General features: G+C 47.7%; 1 protein-coding gene across 3 annotated transcripts in view; it reads left to right on the forward strand.

Moving 5' to 3' along the window:
• ANKHD1 (ankyrin repeat and KH domain containing 1) overlaps positions 1-17,158 on the forward strand; it is a 170,280-nt gene that overhangs the window by 25,720 nt on the left and 127,402 nt on the right. For all 3 annotated transcript variants that reach the window (XM_070940827.1, XM_070940828.1, XM_070940829.1), the window contains exon 2: positions 1,500-1,653. In XM_070940827.1, the coding sequence (XP_070796928.1) occupies positions 1,500-1,653 (154 nt within the window). The remainder of the gene's footprint in view (positions 1-1,499; positions 1,654-17,158) is intronic.

Consider the following 17,158-nt stretch of genomic DNA (forward strand, 5'->3'; position numbering starts at 1 on the left):
TGGCCTGGACAAGGGCTTGTCACCGTCTACCCTTCGTCGACAGATCGCTGCCTTGTCCACTGTTGTTCGCTGTCCACCTTACTCGTCTCTGTCTCAGCACCCCCAACTCAGAGAATTTTTGCATGGGGCTATGAACTTACATCCGCCTCCAGTTCGTCGATATCCGACCTGGGACTTTCCCTTGTTCTTCAAGCGCTGATGAGTCCCCCTTTCGAACCGCTGGGCTCTGTGTCTCTTAAGTACTTGTCCTATAAAGTCGCCTTCCTCTTGGCGATCACATCCGCGAGACGGATATCCGAACTTTCAGCTCTGTCGATCCGGAACGACTTATGTATTTTCCACGCTAATACTGTTGTTCTTCGCCTGGACCCGGCTTTTTTGCCGAAAGTGAACTCATATTTTCATCATGCTCAGGAATTAATCCTTCCTGACTTCTGTCCGTCGCCTAAGCATCAACGTGAAAAGGATTGGCACACCCTTGACGTGCGCAGGGCCCTCCGGCGTTATATTCGCAGAACTGAGTCGTTCCGGAAAACGGAGGCCCTTTTAATATCTTTTCATCCAAGATCCTTGGGTCAAAAAATATCTCCATCGACGGTGGGCAGGTGGATTAAGGCGTGCATCTCCACTGCTTATGAACGCAAGGACAGGCAGGCCCCAGCTGGAATTTTGCCTCACTCTACTCGTAGTGCGGCAACGTCAGCTGCTTGGGCCACTCAGGCATCTGTCTCTGACATCTGCCAGGCTGCCACCTGGTCCTCGGTGACACCCTTTATCAGACACTATAGGGTGGATTCATTTGCCTCGGCTGAGGCTTCCTTTGGCCGTCGTGTCCTGCAGAGTGTTCTGGCGACACAGGACTCCGGGGGCCTCTAGTTTCCCACCCTTGTTTTTTTCTGGGCTTGGGTATATCCCAGCCATGGACTGCAGGAGCAGTACTCTGGAAAACGAACATTGTCTTACCTGAATGTTCCTTTTCGGAGTACTGCGACTGCAGTCCATCCCCTCCCTTGTATTTTCATTTCTCTATTATTGAACTACCGGTGTCTGAGCCGGGTCGGACTTGTTAAGGTTGTCGACCGGTTGGTTTTTTTCTTGGACTAATTTAGGTGGTCGCGCCTTCATTCAAAGACGTGCATTATGGGAGCAGGGGGCGTGGCCACAGGGCGAGGAGAGATGTATCTAAAATATCACCCAGTCAAAAGGAACTGATGATGAAGAAACCCAGCCATGGACTGCAGTTGCAGTACTCCGAAAAGGAACATTCAGGTAAGACAATGTTCGTTCAGTTAACAGCTATCTCACTTAGCAACATATATTTTGGGCTCGATTGTGATCATAAGTTGAGGGTTACCTGTATTCTATCTGAAATTTCATGCTTCTGTAATATTTGTCTGGAAAAGTAAAATTCTTACGAGAGATGAGATAGGATATTTTAGTAACATATCTCCCAGTTTTATATGTTAGAATCAATTTTTATATTCTTTTTCTTCAAATAGGTTGAATCATTTATTTTGGACCAAGAAGATCTGGATAACCCAGTGCTTAAAACAACATCTGAGATATTTTTATCAAGCGCTGCTGAAGGAGCAGACCTACGTACAGTGGATCCAGAAACACAAGCAAGATTAGAAGCTTTATTGGAAGCAGCAGGTAAGTTTTTAAAAATTGGCAGTAGTTTTTGAGGAAATAAATATCATAATACTTAGCAGTTTAACAATTTGAGATTAAAGCTAGGAAGAGAAATTGAATTTCTGGAATTAAGCAATTTTTTAGAAGAAGTGTTTTTAAGGAATGCAAGAAGTAGGAACAAACTAACTTTTTAAATAGATTTTTCTAAAAAGAAGACATGGTTATCTCAATTAAGATGCAGATAGCATATTTCAAATAATGTAAAATTCTAGGACCATAAACATTTAAGTAATTCAATAACATTCTTTTCTCAGTGCAAGGAAACATTGACAGGTGGCTGTTCTGTATCTGGTTGAAAATATCTAGGGAAAGGAAGCTCATTACTTCTTCTTATAACTGCTTCTACTATTGAATTCTAAAAACTGAGAACCTTTCTAAGATTTAATTAGAAAATACCTTTTCTAAATCCATAAGTCTATAAAGTAGCAGAAAGAGAACAGGAAAGGTTTATTTGGGGAATGTGTCCCCAAAAGAAGCCTTCCTCTTCTCCTTCCAGTGCTTTGATAAGGGAGAAGAGGGAGTCAAACACATTTCTCAACATAGCGAGAAGGAGAAAAGAAAAATTTAGGAGTTGTTCAGCGAAATAGTTCATTTAATAACCACCACAATTTACATCTTAATGGCAGGTCCATTATGGTCATAAATAAATCATAAATCAAGGACTATTAATTTGCTAATATTTCTCAAAACCTTTAAAAATGTAGGTTTTGTCACTCTGTCTACTTAGCAAAATTAAGAGACAGATCATCATAATATTTTGTTAGGTTAGTTGTAAACTGTTAGTTACAGCTTGTCTGCCAGATACAACCACAGCAAACAGTACTGTCCTACCATTTGGTGACGTTTTTGTTGTGTTTGGATAAGTGCTGGCTGCAAAAATTGTCATTCAGATTTATAGCAGGAAAAAATAGTATTGGTTGGCAAACTGAACATTAGTAAGTGGTGACATTTGAAATATGGAAAATAGAGGAAGGATTAAAAGACAGAAATTGGACGTTGGTCTTACCTGATACGTCCTTTCTCAGCATGGGGAAAAACGTCAGTCAGAGTGGGGATACGTCCCGTCCAGCCAATGACCGAGACCTTTGAAAGCCAAGGCACCGCCCCTTGAGGCCGCCCCAGTTCTTCGTTGAGGCGAAGCAAAGGACTCGAATGACGTGTCCTCCTGAAACGATAAAAAAATTAATATCACCCCCCCCCAACCACCACCGGAAAGTACCCAGGGTGGGGCTGACTGACGTTTTTCCCCATGCTGAGAAAGGACATATCAGGTAAGACCAACGTCCATTCTCCATCGAGAGGGAAAAATGTCAGTCAGAGTGGGGACAAACCAAAGCTTGATGTCACCCGGGAGGGAAGGTACTAGTCCGGTAACTGTCAAGCGAGATGCATCGACTGGAGGACCATTCTTCCGAATGCAGCATCCGCAGAGGCGAAGGAATCAACTTTGTAATGCCTTATGAAGGGACTGATAGTGGTCCATGTGGCCGCTCGACAAACCTCCTCGAGGGAGACCTGAGTCACCCAGGCTGCTGATGTAGAGGCGCTCCGCGTCGAGTGCGCAGTGATGGAAGGAGGAAGTGGAGAGTCAGATTGACGGTAGGCTAAGGCTATCGCGGCTCTTATCCAGCGACCTATGGTAGCACTTGAGACACGAGTCCCTAGGGAGGAAGGCTACAAAAAGGGCCTCCGTCTTACGATGACTTGCAGTCCGTGCTATATAAATCTTCAACGCACGGCGGACATCTAGCGTGTGCCAAGATCTCTCCAGCCGATGAGAAGGGCGAGGGCAGAAGTCCGGGAGGACGAGCTCCTGCGCTCTGTGAAATGGCGAGTTCACTTTGGGCACAAACGAGGGGTCCAGCCGAAGTATCACTCTATTGGTATGGAAGATGCATAAGTCAGCCCGCACGGAGAGGGCTGCCAGTTCCGAAATCCTGCGGGAGGAAGTGATTGCTACTAAAAACGCAACCTTGAAGGACAAGAAGCGAAGGGAAACAGAGCGGAGAGGCTCGAAGGGAGGGAACATGAGAGCCTTAAGCACCTTATTGAGGTTCCATGTAGGAAAACGATGTATTGTAGGTGGCCGCAAATTGGAAGCTCCCCGGAGGAAACTAGTGATGATTGGATGATGGGAGATGGAATCCTTCGAACCGCAAGACAGAATTGAAGCAATGGCGGCAACTTGGCGACGTAAGGTGTTAGGTCGCAGACTTTTGTGAAAACCCGCCTGAAGGAAAGTCAAAACATGGAGGATTGAGGCTGAAGTGGGCAACACTGGAATAGTGGAACACCAAGAAGCGAAAGACCGCCACGTGGCCTCATAAATTCGCATTGTAGAAGGTCGGCGAGCTGCTTGAATTGTGGAAATGATGTCCGAAGGAACCTTGGCCTCCGTTAAGAGGAGCCGCTCAACCGCCAAACGGTTAAGCGAAACCAGCCCGGGTCCGGATGTATGAGAAGGCCCTGGGACAAGACGACCTTGGAGGCAGGGATTGTCAAAGGGGGGGCCACGGAGAGGTTCATCAAGTCCGCAAACCACGGACGCATTGGCCAGAAGGGAGCCGCTAGCAGAAGCTGAGCCCGCTCTTCGAGTAACTTCCGTATAACCCTGGGAATCACAGGGAGAGGAGGGAAGGCATACAGCAGTCCCGATGGCCAAGGGCTGCGGATGGCGTCCGTGGCTTCCGCCTGGAGGTCCAGGAACCTGGAAAAATAACGGGGAAGACGATTCGAACGAGAAGCGAACAAATCTAGGACAGGGCAACCAAATCTCGAAATGATGTCTTGGAAAAGCTCCTGGGAGATAGACCACTCGCCCTGATCCACCTGCGACCGACTGAGAGAATCAGCTTGGATGTTGTTGGAACCCAAAATTTCTGATGGAAACCAGGTGCTCCTCTGCCCAGGCGCCCAGCATACGTGCCTCATCCTCAAGAGGCGAGATCTAGTGCCCCCCAATTTGTTAACATGGGCCTTAGCTGTCGTATTATCAGTAAGGATCAAGACATGTCTACCTTCCACGAGATCCTGAAATTGCAACAGAGCGAGACGAATAGCCCGCAATTCCAACAAATTGATACTGAGCAGGGCTTCCTGAGGAGTCCACTGACCTTGGCCATACGATGGAGAATATGAGCTCCCCATCCAGATAGACTAGCATCTGTGGTAATTTGGAGTCTCTGAGGTTCCCTGAAGAAAGATCCCCGGGACAAGGCCGGCGAAGTCCACCAGTGGAGTGAGTGGAGAACCGGGTCCGGCAGTCGAATGCGACGGGAAGAGGCCTCCAGGCTAGCACGTTGAAATGGCAACAAAAGCCACTGAAGCTCTCTACTGTGCAGACGAGCCCACGGAGTGATGCCGAAGGAGGACACCATCATGCCCAACAGACGGGAAAGAACCAAAACTGTTGCTGTGCCCGCAGATAAACATTTAAGGGCTAGGGCACGCAAATTGGACTGACGGTCCGGAGATAAACAAACCGTAGACGAAACAGTGTCAATTAAGGCACCTAAGTGAAGAATCCTAGTAGAAGGAGACAACTGGCTCTTGGACCAATTTATTGAAATACCATGGTCCTGAAGCAAGGCTAGGACCAGGGACAGGTCCTCATGAGCTACCCGAAGAGAAGAAGACATAACCAAAATGTCATCCAAATAAAACTGAAGACGAACTGGGTGGGAACGGATGTGTCCAATCAAAGAGGCCATAATCTTTGTAAATACCCTAGGGGCCGAAGACAGCCCGAAGGGCAAAGCCCTACATTGGTAGTGAGCTCCCTTAAAGGCAAAACGGAGGAAACGACGATGTGAGGGCAAAATGGGGACATGAAGGTAAGCTTCTTGAAGGTCAATAGAAGAAAGAAAGTCGGAGGTGCAGATAGATTCAAGAATAGACGAGAGAGATTGCATTTTGAACCGGCGGTATTTAATGTGCCGGTTCAAAGATTTCAAATCTAAAATGGGCCGCCACCCCCCAGAAGCCTTCTGGACCAGAAAAAGGCGGGAATAAAAACCATGGCCTTGTTGAGAGACAGGGACCTGTTCAGTGGCATTAATCTGTAAAAGATGGTCAATCGCTTCCGACACTAAACCTGACTTCACTGGGTCCCTTGATATGGGACAAGGAAGAAAACGAGAGGGAGGGGAGGAGGAAAACTCTAATGCTAAACCAAAGGCAATGGTGTTAAGCACCCATGCATCAGAAATGGAGGACGCCCAACGCTCCCGAAACAGTGAGAGACGACCTCCAATCGGAAATTGAAAAATCTGTTTATCGAGCTCTGCGAGCCCAATGACCCCCCTTCCTCCCCGATATGCTCTCCGAGGGGGAGCCCTAGACCCTTGTCTAACCTGGGAGTCCGGTTGAGGTCTTGAAGGAAAGGGTCGCTGGGTCCGAGATGGGAATGAGGAAGAACCAAAGGTACGAAAGGACTGAAATCTTGAAGTTGAAAAACGGGAATCAGACCGACGAGTAGCAGGAGGAAGGATTTTGCGCGATCCCTGGTCTCAACAAGCAAGGGCTCCAAGGCCGAACCAAAAAGTGATCCACTGGAATATGGAGCAGAAGCGAGTTGCCATTTTCTGCGCATGTCGGCCTGCCAGTTTCTGAGCCATAAGAGACGGCGAGAAGTGACATTGGAGCCTAAAGCTCTGGCCGAGAAGCGGGTAGAATTCAGTGTGGCATCCGCTGAATACTCGAGCGCAGCAGTGATCTTATTCAGGTCCTGGTGTGATCTTGCATCTGAAAGAGGAAGCCTGGCCTGCAATTGTTTAAGCCATAGCAAGGCCGCCCTGTTAAAGAAAGAAGCCGATGTTGAGGCACGAATGGACCAGGCCGTAGATTGATGCCCTTTCAGCAGGGTCTTTTCAGCTCTCTTGTCCTCGGGTCGAAGAGAGTCCTCAGGAGGACCCATGGGATGAGAAGAATCCGTTAAAGCTACTATGGGAGAATTAACCTTGGGGGCTTGTAAAATATCTGAAAGCGGAGGAGCCGAATTATAGAGGCGCTTATCCAAGCCATTAGGGCTAGGGCCAGCCCCTGGCAATGTCCACTGACGCTGGAGCACGTCGGTAAACAACTTTGGAGCTGGAATAGTCTCGGGTTCACTGGTAGGTTCTGCAAACATAGCAGCTGCTGGATCTGCTGTAGAGGAGGAAGGAAGCGCTGGGGGAGAAGATCCCAAACGTGTGACGGCAATAGCCTTAAAAAGGAGAGATCGAAATAGCTGTGGCTTGAAAAGGCCAATAAAAGCAGGTTGATCAGGCCCCAATCCTTCGTCATCCGACCAGGCTTGATCTTGATAATCCTCCCCTTCTGAAACCGACTCATCTAAGGAAACTTGTAGGTCAGATTGCTCCTGATTTAGCAACCTATTCTGGCGAACCTCAGAAAGAGGTTGAGAAGGGGAAGGCAGTGCGGGAACAACTGGTGCCTGGTTAAGGCATTCAGAAATAGTTTGGCGGATCGCCCTAGAAATGAGCGCCTCCAAAGAATCTGCCATAGGAGTGGGTGGCAGAGAAGGCGGCGGTGGTGGAGGTGAAGGAGCAGGAGGTAAGGTCCCAGGTTGACCAGAATCAGGTAGGGTCTGGAAAAGCCTCTGTGGTTCTGATGGGGAAACCGTTTGAGGATCCCCTAGAATATCAGGGGATAAATCTCTCACTGAACGAGGGGAGAGTGACACAGAAGGAGGTCGAGAGGCACGTCGTTCGGATTCCAAGGCCTGGGATTGGGCTCTCGAAAAAGCTTTCTCAATTGCCTTGTGCCTGCGTTGTTCCTCACGAGAAGCCCTGGGTTCTTTCAATTGAATATTATTCTTCTTTGAACGAGATTTTTTGTTAGGAGGGGGCATCGAGGAAGATGATCCCTCAAGGGGATCGCTGGGATGACGCCTGCGAAAGGAATGTCCTGAGGTACTTTGCATGGCGGCCGCCATTTTAAAAGCCGTAGAGCAGCCGCGAATGGTGCCAAGAAACAAATGGAGGGCAAATCCTTGTTAAACGGCAAAATCCCCAGCTCAGACGGCGATCCGTAAAGTCGCAAGCCCTCCGGCTATAGGCGACCTCTAGAAGCAAGGCGAGCCTCCGCTCCAGCCGAAAATGATCGCATGAACCTCCGCCGCCCGATCCGATCTAAAAGGGAGGTTTTTCTTCGTCGCTAGCCAAAGGGCTATAAACGCGACTCAGGTGGCGGCGGGAAGCCTCCGGCGGCGGGAAATAGCTGCTTGGACAATGCCTTTTAAACGCAGCAATGAAATAGCTCGAAAAAAGTCTCCAGCTGACAGGCGCGAAGCCTGCAGTCCGAAAATACTTGCCGATGGAAGCAGGACTCGGAAATCGCTAAAACGAGCAAGAAGTGAGGGAAATCAAGTTCTTCAGAGGAGGACATGTCCTGTCAGGCGAAGACCGAGACGAAGAACTGGGGCAGCCTTAAGGGGTGGTGCCTTGGCTTTCAAAGGTCTCGGTTATTGGCTGGACGGGACGTATCTCCACTCTGACTGACGTTTTTCCCTCTCGATGGAGAAAACATAAGGAAACAATTGTTTAGCTTCATCCATAAAATATATAATGAAAAATGGATACAGTGGATTTGTTCATATTGCAAAGGGGGAATTGGAAAGTTCCTCCTCCCATCATTGGAGATTTTTAAGAACAGATTGGACAACCATTTGTCTGAAATGGTATAGAGTCTCCTGCTTGAGAAAGGAGTTGGATTAGAAGACCTCCAAGCTCCCTTTCCAACCCTTTTACTTTTTATTCTATTTTATTTATGCTATCATAAAGCATGGTGTCACCACTTAGTGACAATACTGACAATTCTATTACAGAAATATAACGTAAAATTAACATAGTCATCAAGTCAGATGTTGTGATTATCTGAGTTCCTTGCTTAATGATGGCAACGGAACCATCAGAATCGTCACTAAGTGGTGCCATCTCATGACATCACACTTTATGACAGCATTAATTAGCAATAGAAATTCCAGTTGTCATTAAGAGAGTACTACCTTGTACAGTATATCTATTCACAATATGTTAACTTCGTATAGAGCAGTGGTTCCCAACCTTTCAGGCATCAGGGACTGGTTCTGTGGAGACAGGTTTTTCCGTGGATCGGAGGGGGCATGGTTTCGCATGCTGCGTGCATCCTGAAAGTGGGGCTTTGCTTGTAGATCGGTGCCTAGGGACCCGTGGTATAGAGTATTCATTTTCATTTATGGTTGTCATGCTTTAATTATATCAGAAGTGTACTTTTGAGGTGTTATTTACGTGAGCTGCCTTTGAAAAGTTTCTGGAAACGAATGAAGAGTTGAAGAACTTTGGTTCTCCTGGCTGCTGAACTTCCCCTCCCAATATTATTCAGAATTAACCATACTAATAGAAACAGCTGAGAATTATAGTTCAATAACATCAAGAATGTCATACCCACCCAATTCTAGTTTCACTTGTTTAGAATGCCATAATCTGCTTGTTGAATGGATCAATTACTTAACATGTGACTCCTCTAAGATATGCCTGCAAAAATGGAGTGTCATTTTATAACTGGTAGTTCTTATTTTTAAGGTTCTAAAAGGCTTGGGGCTGTATAAGAATGGATAAACCTTCTCGTGCATACCTGCATATTAAGATACTTTTCAAAACATCTAAATCTGGTACCTGGGCTGTTTTTTCAGTAAATATAAGTGAACTAAGTTCTTGGTTGCATTTTGGATATAATATAGTGAATATGGTTTTGGGGTGCTTGTGTGCAATATTGTGGTTAAAGCTATGTATCCTATCCATTATAATGTCCTGCTGATACTTGAAACTTTTTGAATCTGCAATCTCTGTCCCATATGACCCTTAAAATATTTGTAGGAAGAAAATGGTTATTGTAGCATATTCAGAGGAACTACGTTGAGATGATGAACATACTGCAAACCAAGGGCAGTTAAAACTATAGGAAAGTTGATTAGAGGTAGTTTCTTAACTTTAAAAGGTTGCCTTTTTAACTGGTATGTTCTCCACTGTGTCGGGGAGAGAGTTCAATGGAATGGGTTTTCACTCCTCAATCATTTCCTGGCCATGCCCCCCTTTGTCTGCGCATGTCCCAGTTTTGACTCAGCCTTCGAGAGAGCGGATGTATGAGCAAAGTGCTGGAGAGGAAAGAGAAAGCATTCCATTGGACTTCAAACAGTAAGATCGGCTCCAGGATATTAGACAGCCATAGGAGGGCCAACAAAGCGGCAGCTTCGGGTTTCATCGACCCAGGCTGACCCGTAAAAGGGCAGCGACTCCATTCCCCGGAGCGCAGAAAACTCCACAGCGACTCCAATTCTGGAGTGCAGAGAACCTCGTGGCTGACTTCCCGGCTTAGCCCGGCACAGCAGCTAGCCCTCTCCCTCCCCAGCAAGGACAGCAGTGGCAGTTCGGAGTCACCAGCAACTCCACCTGCAAGGGGGGCGGTGTTTCCCTATGGCAAGGCGCAGGGACTTAAGGCTGACTTCCCGGCTTAGCCTGGCATAGCAGCCGCACCGCCGTTCCAAATTGCGGGCAGAAGCTCACAATATATGGAGCGGAGGGGAGCAATTGCATCTGCAGGAGCAGAGTAGAGGCGATAAGAGCAGGGGTGAAATCTAAAAATTTTTGCTGCCGGTTCTGTGGGCGTGGTGGTAAGGTGACTGGGAGGATGTGGCTTGTTGGTCAGGTGGGCGTGGCCAAGTCAATGTCACTTCTTTGCCTTTTTTTAACCTACAAAACACAACACAACACAACTGGCTCACCCACAATATAAAAGCAGCTGTGCTAGACCCAAAATGGCCCCTGCAACAAGCGGGAACCTCACACAGCCACAAAAAGCCCAAAAAACCAACTTTCACACTTTACACACACAAAATTCCACATACAGCTTTGTGAGATTTTGTGTGTTTGTGTAATTAGAGTGAAACACTACAGAAACACACTAAATCTCAGAAAGCTGCACAAATATTGTTTTTTTATTTTTATATAAAAGTAGCTAAATTTAAAACTTCCTAAACTTTAAATGGCTAGGTCTAAAAAAGGAACAACTTAAAAAAAAATCCAATTAACTATTTTTTTAAAGCTCCCAAAGGGGGAAAAAACTTACCCAATAGAACAGGGGTCTCCAACCTTGGCAACTTTAAGACTTGTAGACTTCAACTCCCAGAATTCCTCAGCCAGCTTTGCTTTGCTGGCTGAGGGATTCTGGGAGTTGAAGTCCACAACTCCCTGCCTGCTTGATTGCAGGCAGGGAGATTCAGTTGCTTGCTGATGCAATGGATTGCAGGGATTACAGCAAGGTGTTGCGACCAGCAGTAAGGTAAGCAAGCTGAGAGGGGGAGGGGGAGGGATTTTTGCTACCGATTAGCAGGCAACTCAGCTGGGGTCGTCAGAGCTTGGCTCATTAGAGCCATTTAAAAGAAAAAAAAAGGCTCTGATGATCGCACGGCTCAGCTGGGCATGGGGGGCGGGGGCAGGGATTTTTTTACCGGTTCTCCAAACTGTCCACTGCCATCGCTACCTACTGACCCGAGCCGGTCTGAACCGGGAACATATCACCCCTGGATAAGAGCCTGAGATAGAGAAAATGGCAGCCCACGTGAAATTGGAATCACTGGAGACAAGCGGGGAGGATCAGAGGTCTCCTGAACCAACTCCCAACTTGTCCCAAAGCTCTAAGCTTGCCACCAGGGCAGCAAGAGAGCAAGAGACAAAGGCTCCTTCCCAAAGGACTACAAGGGCCAAGGAAAGAGACGCCTGAAGGCATCACAAGGCCATTGGTAAAAGGATTGTGAGGGCCGAAAGGGAAGAGGAACAAAGGGGAGGATTTTCCCCGAAGAAGAAGGGATTGAAACTTCCCGCGTTTCACCTGGGCTGCTCCAAAAACAGCCAATGGTGGTGCAGCAATGTATCCTTTGTCCTCAATTAGTACCACTAGAGGTGTCAAGAATCAATTTCAAGGGAAACCTCTGTGGCAAGAAACTAAGATTTGTGCTGCTTCAAGCCTGTTGCAAAAGGCAAGCAGCGATGTTTTCTCTGCTATAATTCTGTTGCAGACAGAGGATCAAGAGGAACCTCATGTGAAGAGGGGGAGGTTGGCTCCAGAAGCCACATTTACCCCAACAGCCGCAGGCCTCCTCCCAGAGGGACCCCAAGGGTCAGAAACGATGATGCAAATGGAGAGAATGATTTCTGCTGCCATAGGTTCTCCTGTCAAGGAACCCACTCAACTGACCTTCACCACTGATGCCAGCCTTTTTGGCTGTGGGGGGGCACACTGCCAGTCTCAGATAGCACAGGGACAGTGGTCACAACGAGATATCAAGAACAACATCAATTGCTTGAAACTCAGAGCAACACACCAAGCCCTGAAACAATTCCAGGAGATGGTCATAGGGAAACACATTCTCATCCTGATGGACAATGTGACCATCAAGGCCCACATAAACTATCAAGGGGGCACTCACTCCAAAACACTCATGCAGGAGGGCAAACAGTTAGGACTATGAGCAGAGAGACATCTGCTCTCCATCAGAGCAGAACACATTTCAGGGGTAGCCAATGTACAGGCAGACTGGCTCAGCAGGGCCAGGCTCAATCAGTCAGAGTGGCGACTGCATCCAGACCTGTTCAGGGAGCTGACGAGAAGGTTCGGGGAACTGATCCTGGCCCAGACACTGGTGGTTCGCAAACCTGGTCAGTCTGTCGGTATCTCAGCCCTGGAAGATACTGCCGGACAGGATCTCCCTCAGCCAGGGAGCTTTAGTGCACCCAGACCCACATTGGCTACAGCTGACCATCTGGCACTTGAATGGGCAGCTCTAAGACTATGTAAACTCAATGATAAAGTCATACAAACCATACAGGCTGCCAGGCGGCTCTCTACAAACACAATCTACAATGCAACATGGAGGATCTTCAGTATATGGTGTTCCAGAAAGGATCTGGACCCAATGAACACATCTATGCCTAGGATACTAGAGTTTCTCCAGGAAGGGCTAGACAAGGAACTCTCCCCTAGTACCTTATGTAGACAGACTGCAGCTTTAGCTTCAGTGTTGTCATGTGGATTCCTTGACACAACATCCATTGGTACACAGCTTCATCAAGAGCGCAACCAACCTGAAACCACCAATGGTACACAGATATCCCACTTGGGAACTATCTAGGGTACTAGAAGCTCTCACCTCAGAACCATTAGAACCACTAAGGACATGTAGCCTAAAATTGCTTACTCTCAAGGTAGACTTTTTAGTGGCTATCACCTCAGCCAAACGGATATCAGTGCTAGCAGCCCTCTTCATAAGAGAGGACCTGTGTATAGTCCACTCTGTGGTCCTATGTCTGGATCCATCTTTTTTTCCTAAGGTGAATTCCTTGTTTCACTCTAGGCAGGAATTAGTATTACCAGACTTCTGTCCAAACCCAACTCATGCCCAGGAAAAGAAATGGCACACCCTGGATGTGAGTAGGGCTCTCAAAACCTATATCAAGAGAACAGCCTCTTTTAGGAAGACAGAATCTCTTTTTGTATCGTTTCAGTCTTCCAAGCTGGCAACAGAGTGACTCCATGAACCATAGGCCGGTGGCTAAGGTCTTGCATCACCAGGACCTATGAGAGCCAAGGCCTGCCACAACCAGGTTGAGTAACAGCCCACTCGACAAGGAGCGCAGCCACTACGGCAGCATGGAACACACAGACTTCCATAGAGGAAATATGTAGGGCAGCAACATGGTCTTTTCCATCCCCATTCATAAGACATTACAAACTGCATGCCTTCGCTTTTGCCAAAGCGGCCTACGGCAGGCGAGTGCTTCAGAAAGTACATATGGATAGGGGGACTCAGGACCAGATTGCTACCCACCCTTAGGACTGCCGGCTTTGGTATGTCCCATTCCATTGGACATTCTACCCGACACAGTGGAGAAGGGGCATTGGTCTTACCTGACACGCTCCTTCTCAGTGTAAGGGGACAGAGTCCAACCCCACCTGGCAGTCATCAGGGCCTGAGTCCAGGACAGAACAGAACCAGCACTGGAAATTGTCAAGTCAATCACTACAACTTCATCAAAACTGGGACATGCGCAGATGAAGGGGGCATCGCCAGGAAATGATTGACATAGCCTCAAGAGGAAGCGAGGAGCAAAAACCCATTCCATTGGACTCTCTCCCCTTACACTGAGAAGGAGTGTATCAGGTAAGACCAACACCCCTTCCCCTTCCCTAGAAATCTTCTAACAGGTGTTGAGTAAACATTTGTCCAAAATATTATACTAGAATAGATCTTGTACTAGTAGGATCATAGATCCACTAAGCAGGGAATTGGAAAAGAGGAGCTTTAAGCATTAAAGCTTTAAGATCCATTCTAACTTTTAATGGTTTTAAGAAATAAAGTGTTCTTACGTGCCTAAAAAATAGGGAAGTGACAGTTTTTACTGCCTCTGCCTATTAAAAGCCAACTGGGATGGCAGTAAGGAAATGCATAGAGGGATTGGGTGGGCTGATAAGGAAATAAAGTGGTAAATGTGAGTCACAGTAATAAGAATGAGGGACAGGTGGATTTTGGCAAACAATAGGAATGTGAACTGAAACAGAAGTGGTTAACATACCGTACTTTTCAGAGTACAAGACCCACTCCCCCCCCCCCGTAAAAGAGGGTGGAAATGTTGGTGCTTCTTAAACACCGAATATAGCCATTTTTGGCCTCCCGAAACCCTGCCCCACGCGTCCAGTTTTTGCCAAAAACACCTGTTTCTCGCAAAAATAGGGCCTGCAGAGGGTTTGGGAGGGCTGCAGAGTGCTCCTGGGGGCTGGGGAGGGCAGAAATGCGATGCATGAGGGGTTTAGGAGACCAACAACAAGCCCATTTTTTGCAAAAATGGGGCACACAGAGGGTTTGGGAGGCATGCAGAGTGCTCCTGGGGGCTGGGGAGGGCAAAAATGCGACGCATGGGGGGTTTGGGAGGCCAAAAATGGGCCCATCTCTTGATGTAGGTGTGAAGGGCTCTCCTAACATTGAAGGCGTGCCATTTCTTCTGTAGGGAGTGGGTTGGTCCTGGACAGACGTCTGGCAAGATTATTTCCTGTGCCCTATGGAACAAGGAATTCACTTTGGGAAGGAAGGAAGGGTCCAATCGCAGAATCATCCTGTTTGAATGAAATATGCAAAGGTCTTCCCTTATCTTCAAAGCGCTCCATGGCTTAGGACCCAGTTATTTACGAGACCACCTTCTGCCTCCGATAACCTCCCACCGGCCAACACGCTCCCACAGAGAGGGTCTCCTCAGGGTGCCGTCTTGTCAGGCAATGTCGGCTGGCGACCCCCCGGGGAAGAGCCTTCTCTGTGGGGGCACCCGCCCTCTGGAATGAGCTACCCCCAGGGATACGACTAATCCCGGACCTCCGGACCTTCCGCCGGGCCCTGAAGACTTTTTTATTTCAGCAAGCCGGGCTGGGTTAAAATTTTTAATTGGGTGAATTTTATGGGTAACGGGGTTTTAAATTGGAGAAGCCTAAGATAATTTAATTTTGTTTTAATATATTTTAATATTTGTATTGTGTGTTTTTAATTCTGGCTGTTCACCGCCCCGAGTCCTTCGGGAGAGGGGGCGGTATAAAAATTTAATTAATAAATAAATAAATAAATAAATAAATAAATAAATAAATAAATAAATAAATAAATAATAAATAAATAAATAAATAAATAAATAAATAAATAAATAAATAAATAAATAAATAAAATAAAATAGAGAGGGCCAGCAGTTCAGATATTTGTCTGGCCGAGGTGATGGCCCCGAGGAAGGTTACCTTGAAAGTGAGGCAGCGTAAGCTGGCTGATTGTATCGGCTCGAAAGGCGCCGAGGTGAGAGTTTGCAATACTTTAGGCAGGTCCCACGTGGGGTATCTGTGTACTACGGGGGGCTTTAGGTTAGCCGCGCCTCTAATGAAACTGCATACAGTTGGGTGTTGAACGAGAGACTCCAGATCCCCACAGGATAACACTGAGGCCAGAGCTGCTACTTGCCTGCGTATGTTATTAGGGGACAAGCCTAGTCCCTGCTGAAGGAATTCCAGAGTTGGGCAACTGAAACAGAGGTGGGATCAATGTGAAACTTGGAACACCAATCACAAAAGGTCCTTTAAGTTGAGTCCTAGATTCTGTTAGTCGAAGGCCTCCTAGAGGCCTGGATTGTCTGTATGACTTCATTGGAGAAGTTACTTTACCTCAGGATTCTCCGCTCAAATGCCAAACGGTCAGTTGGAGCCATTGTATATCTGGATGAACTAAGGCCCCCTGACTGAGGGAGATTCTGTCCTGGGGAATTCTCCAGGGTCTGGATACCGACAGACTGACCAAATCTGTGTACCACGGACGTCTGGGCCAGTGGGGAGCCAGGAGTAGGACCTCTGCCCTCTCTACTAGCACCCTCCTGATTACCCCTGGAATGAGGGGGAGAAGAAGAAAGGCATATAATAGCCCTCGGGGCCACGGACTGCGGAGTGCATTGACCCCCTCCACCCCCGGTGTTGCAAGCCTGGTGTAAAATCTGGGTAACTGGGCATTTGACGGGGAGGCAAACAGATCCAGGATCAGAGGGCCGAACCTTTCTGACAGCTCCCTGAATAGCTGTGGGTGTAGGAGCCACTCTGAGTGGTCGACCGTGGTTCTGCTGAGCCAGTCCATCTGTACATTTGATGTCCCTGAGATGTGTTCCGCTCTGATGGAGAGAAGATGTCTCTCTGCTTAGAGGCCCAGTTGTTCGGCCACTTGCATGAGAGATCTGGAGTGGGTGCCCCCTTGGCGGTTGATATGGGCCTTGGTGGTCACGTCCATCAGAATGAGCACATGGTGTCCAGAGATCATGTCCTGGAACCGACTGAGGGCCAAGTGGGCTGCCTTGAGCTTCAGCCAGTTGATGATGTTCCTCAGATCTGCCTGGGACCACTGCCTTTGCGCCATCTGGGACTGGAAGTGGGCACCCCAGCCAAAGAGACTGGCATCTATGGTGATGGTCATGCGGCTGGATTCCTTGAAAACACACCCCTTGATTATGGCCTGGGACATCCACCACTGGAAGGATTGAAGTACATTTGGTGGTACCTGAACTCTGGTATTTGAATTGCTCCTGCCGGACCTTTGACATCCCTGCTGTAGGCCTGCTATGGCCTCTGAAATCATACTTTTCATCTGGTCAACAATTCCAGGATTTATTCTCCTGTTGGCGAAGTCCTGGCGCTGTGGATGTAAAGGTGGCCTCTGATGCAGCTTTCATCCTCTGGAGGTGGATCAGCAAAAATCTCATTGCCTTCTGATGAAAAGGATGATTGAGGGAATTGCTCTCTGGCGCCATCTGGCGACCCAACCTGAGAGCATAGTGGAATCTGTTGCTTTACATCGATTGGCCGGCTTAACTGCTGGGCTGGTAAAGCGTGGGAAAATTGAACCATTTCCTCTCTAGGGGGACTT

Source organism: Pituophis catenifer, unplaced genomic scaffold, assembly GCF_029215685.1.
Source record: "Pituophis catenifer annectens isolate HBS135680 unplaced genomic scaffold, rPitCat1.0.hap2 SCAF_3, whole genome shotgun sequence".
Lineage (NCBI taxonomy): Eukaryota > Metazoa > Chordata > Lepidosauria > Squamata > Colubridae > Pituophis > Pituophis catenifer.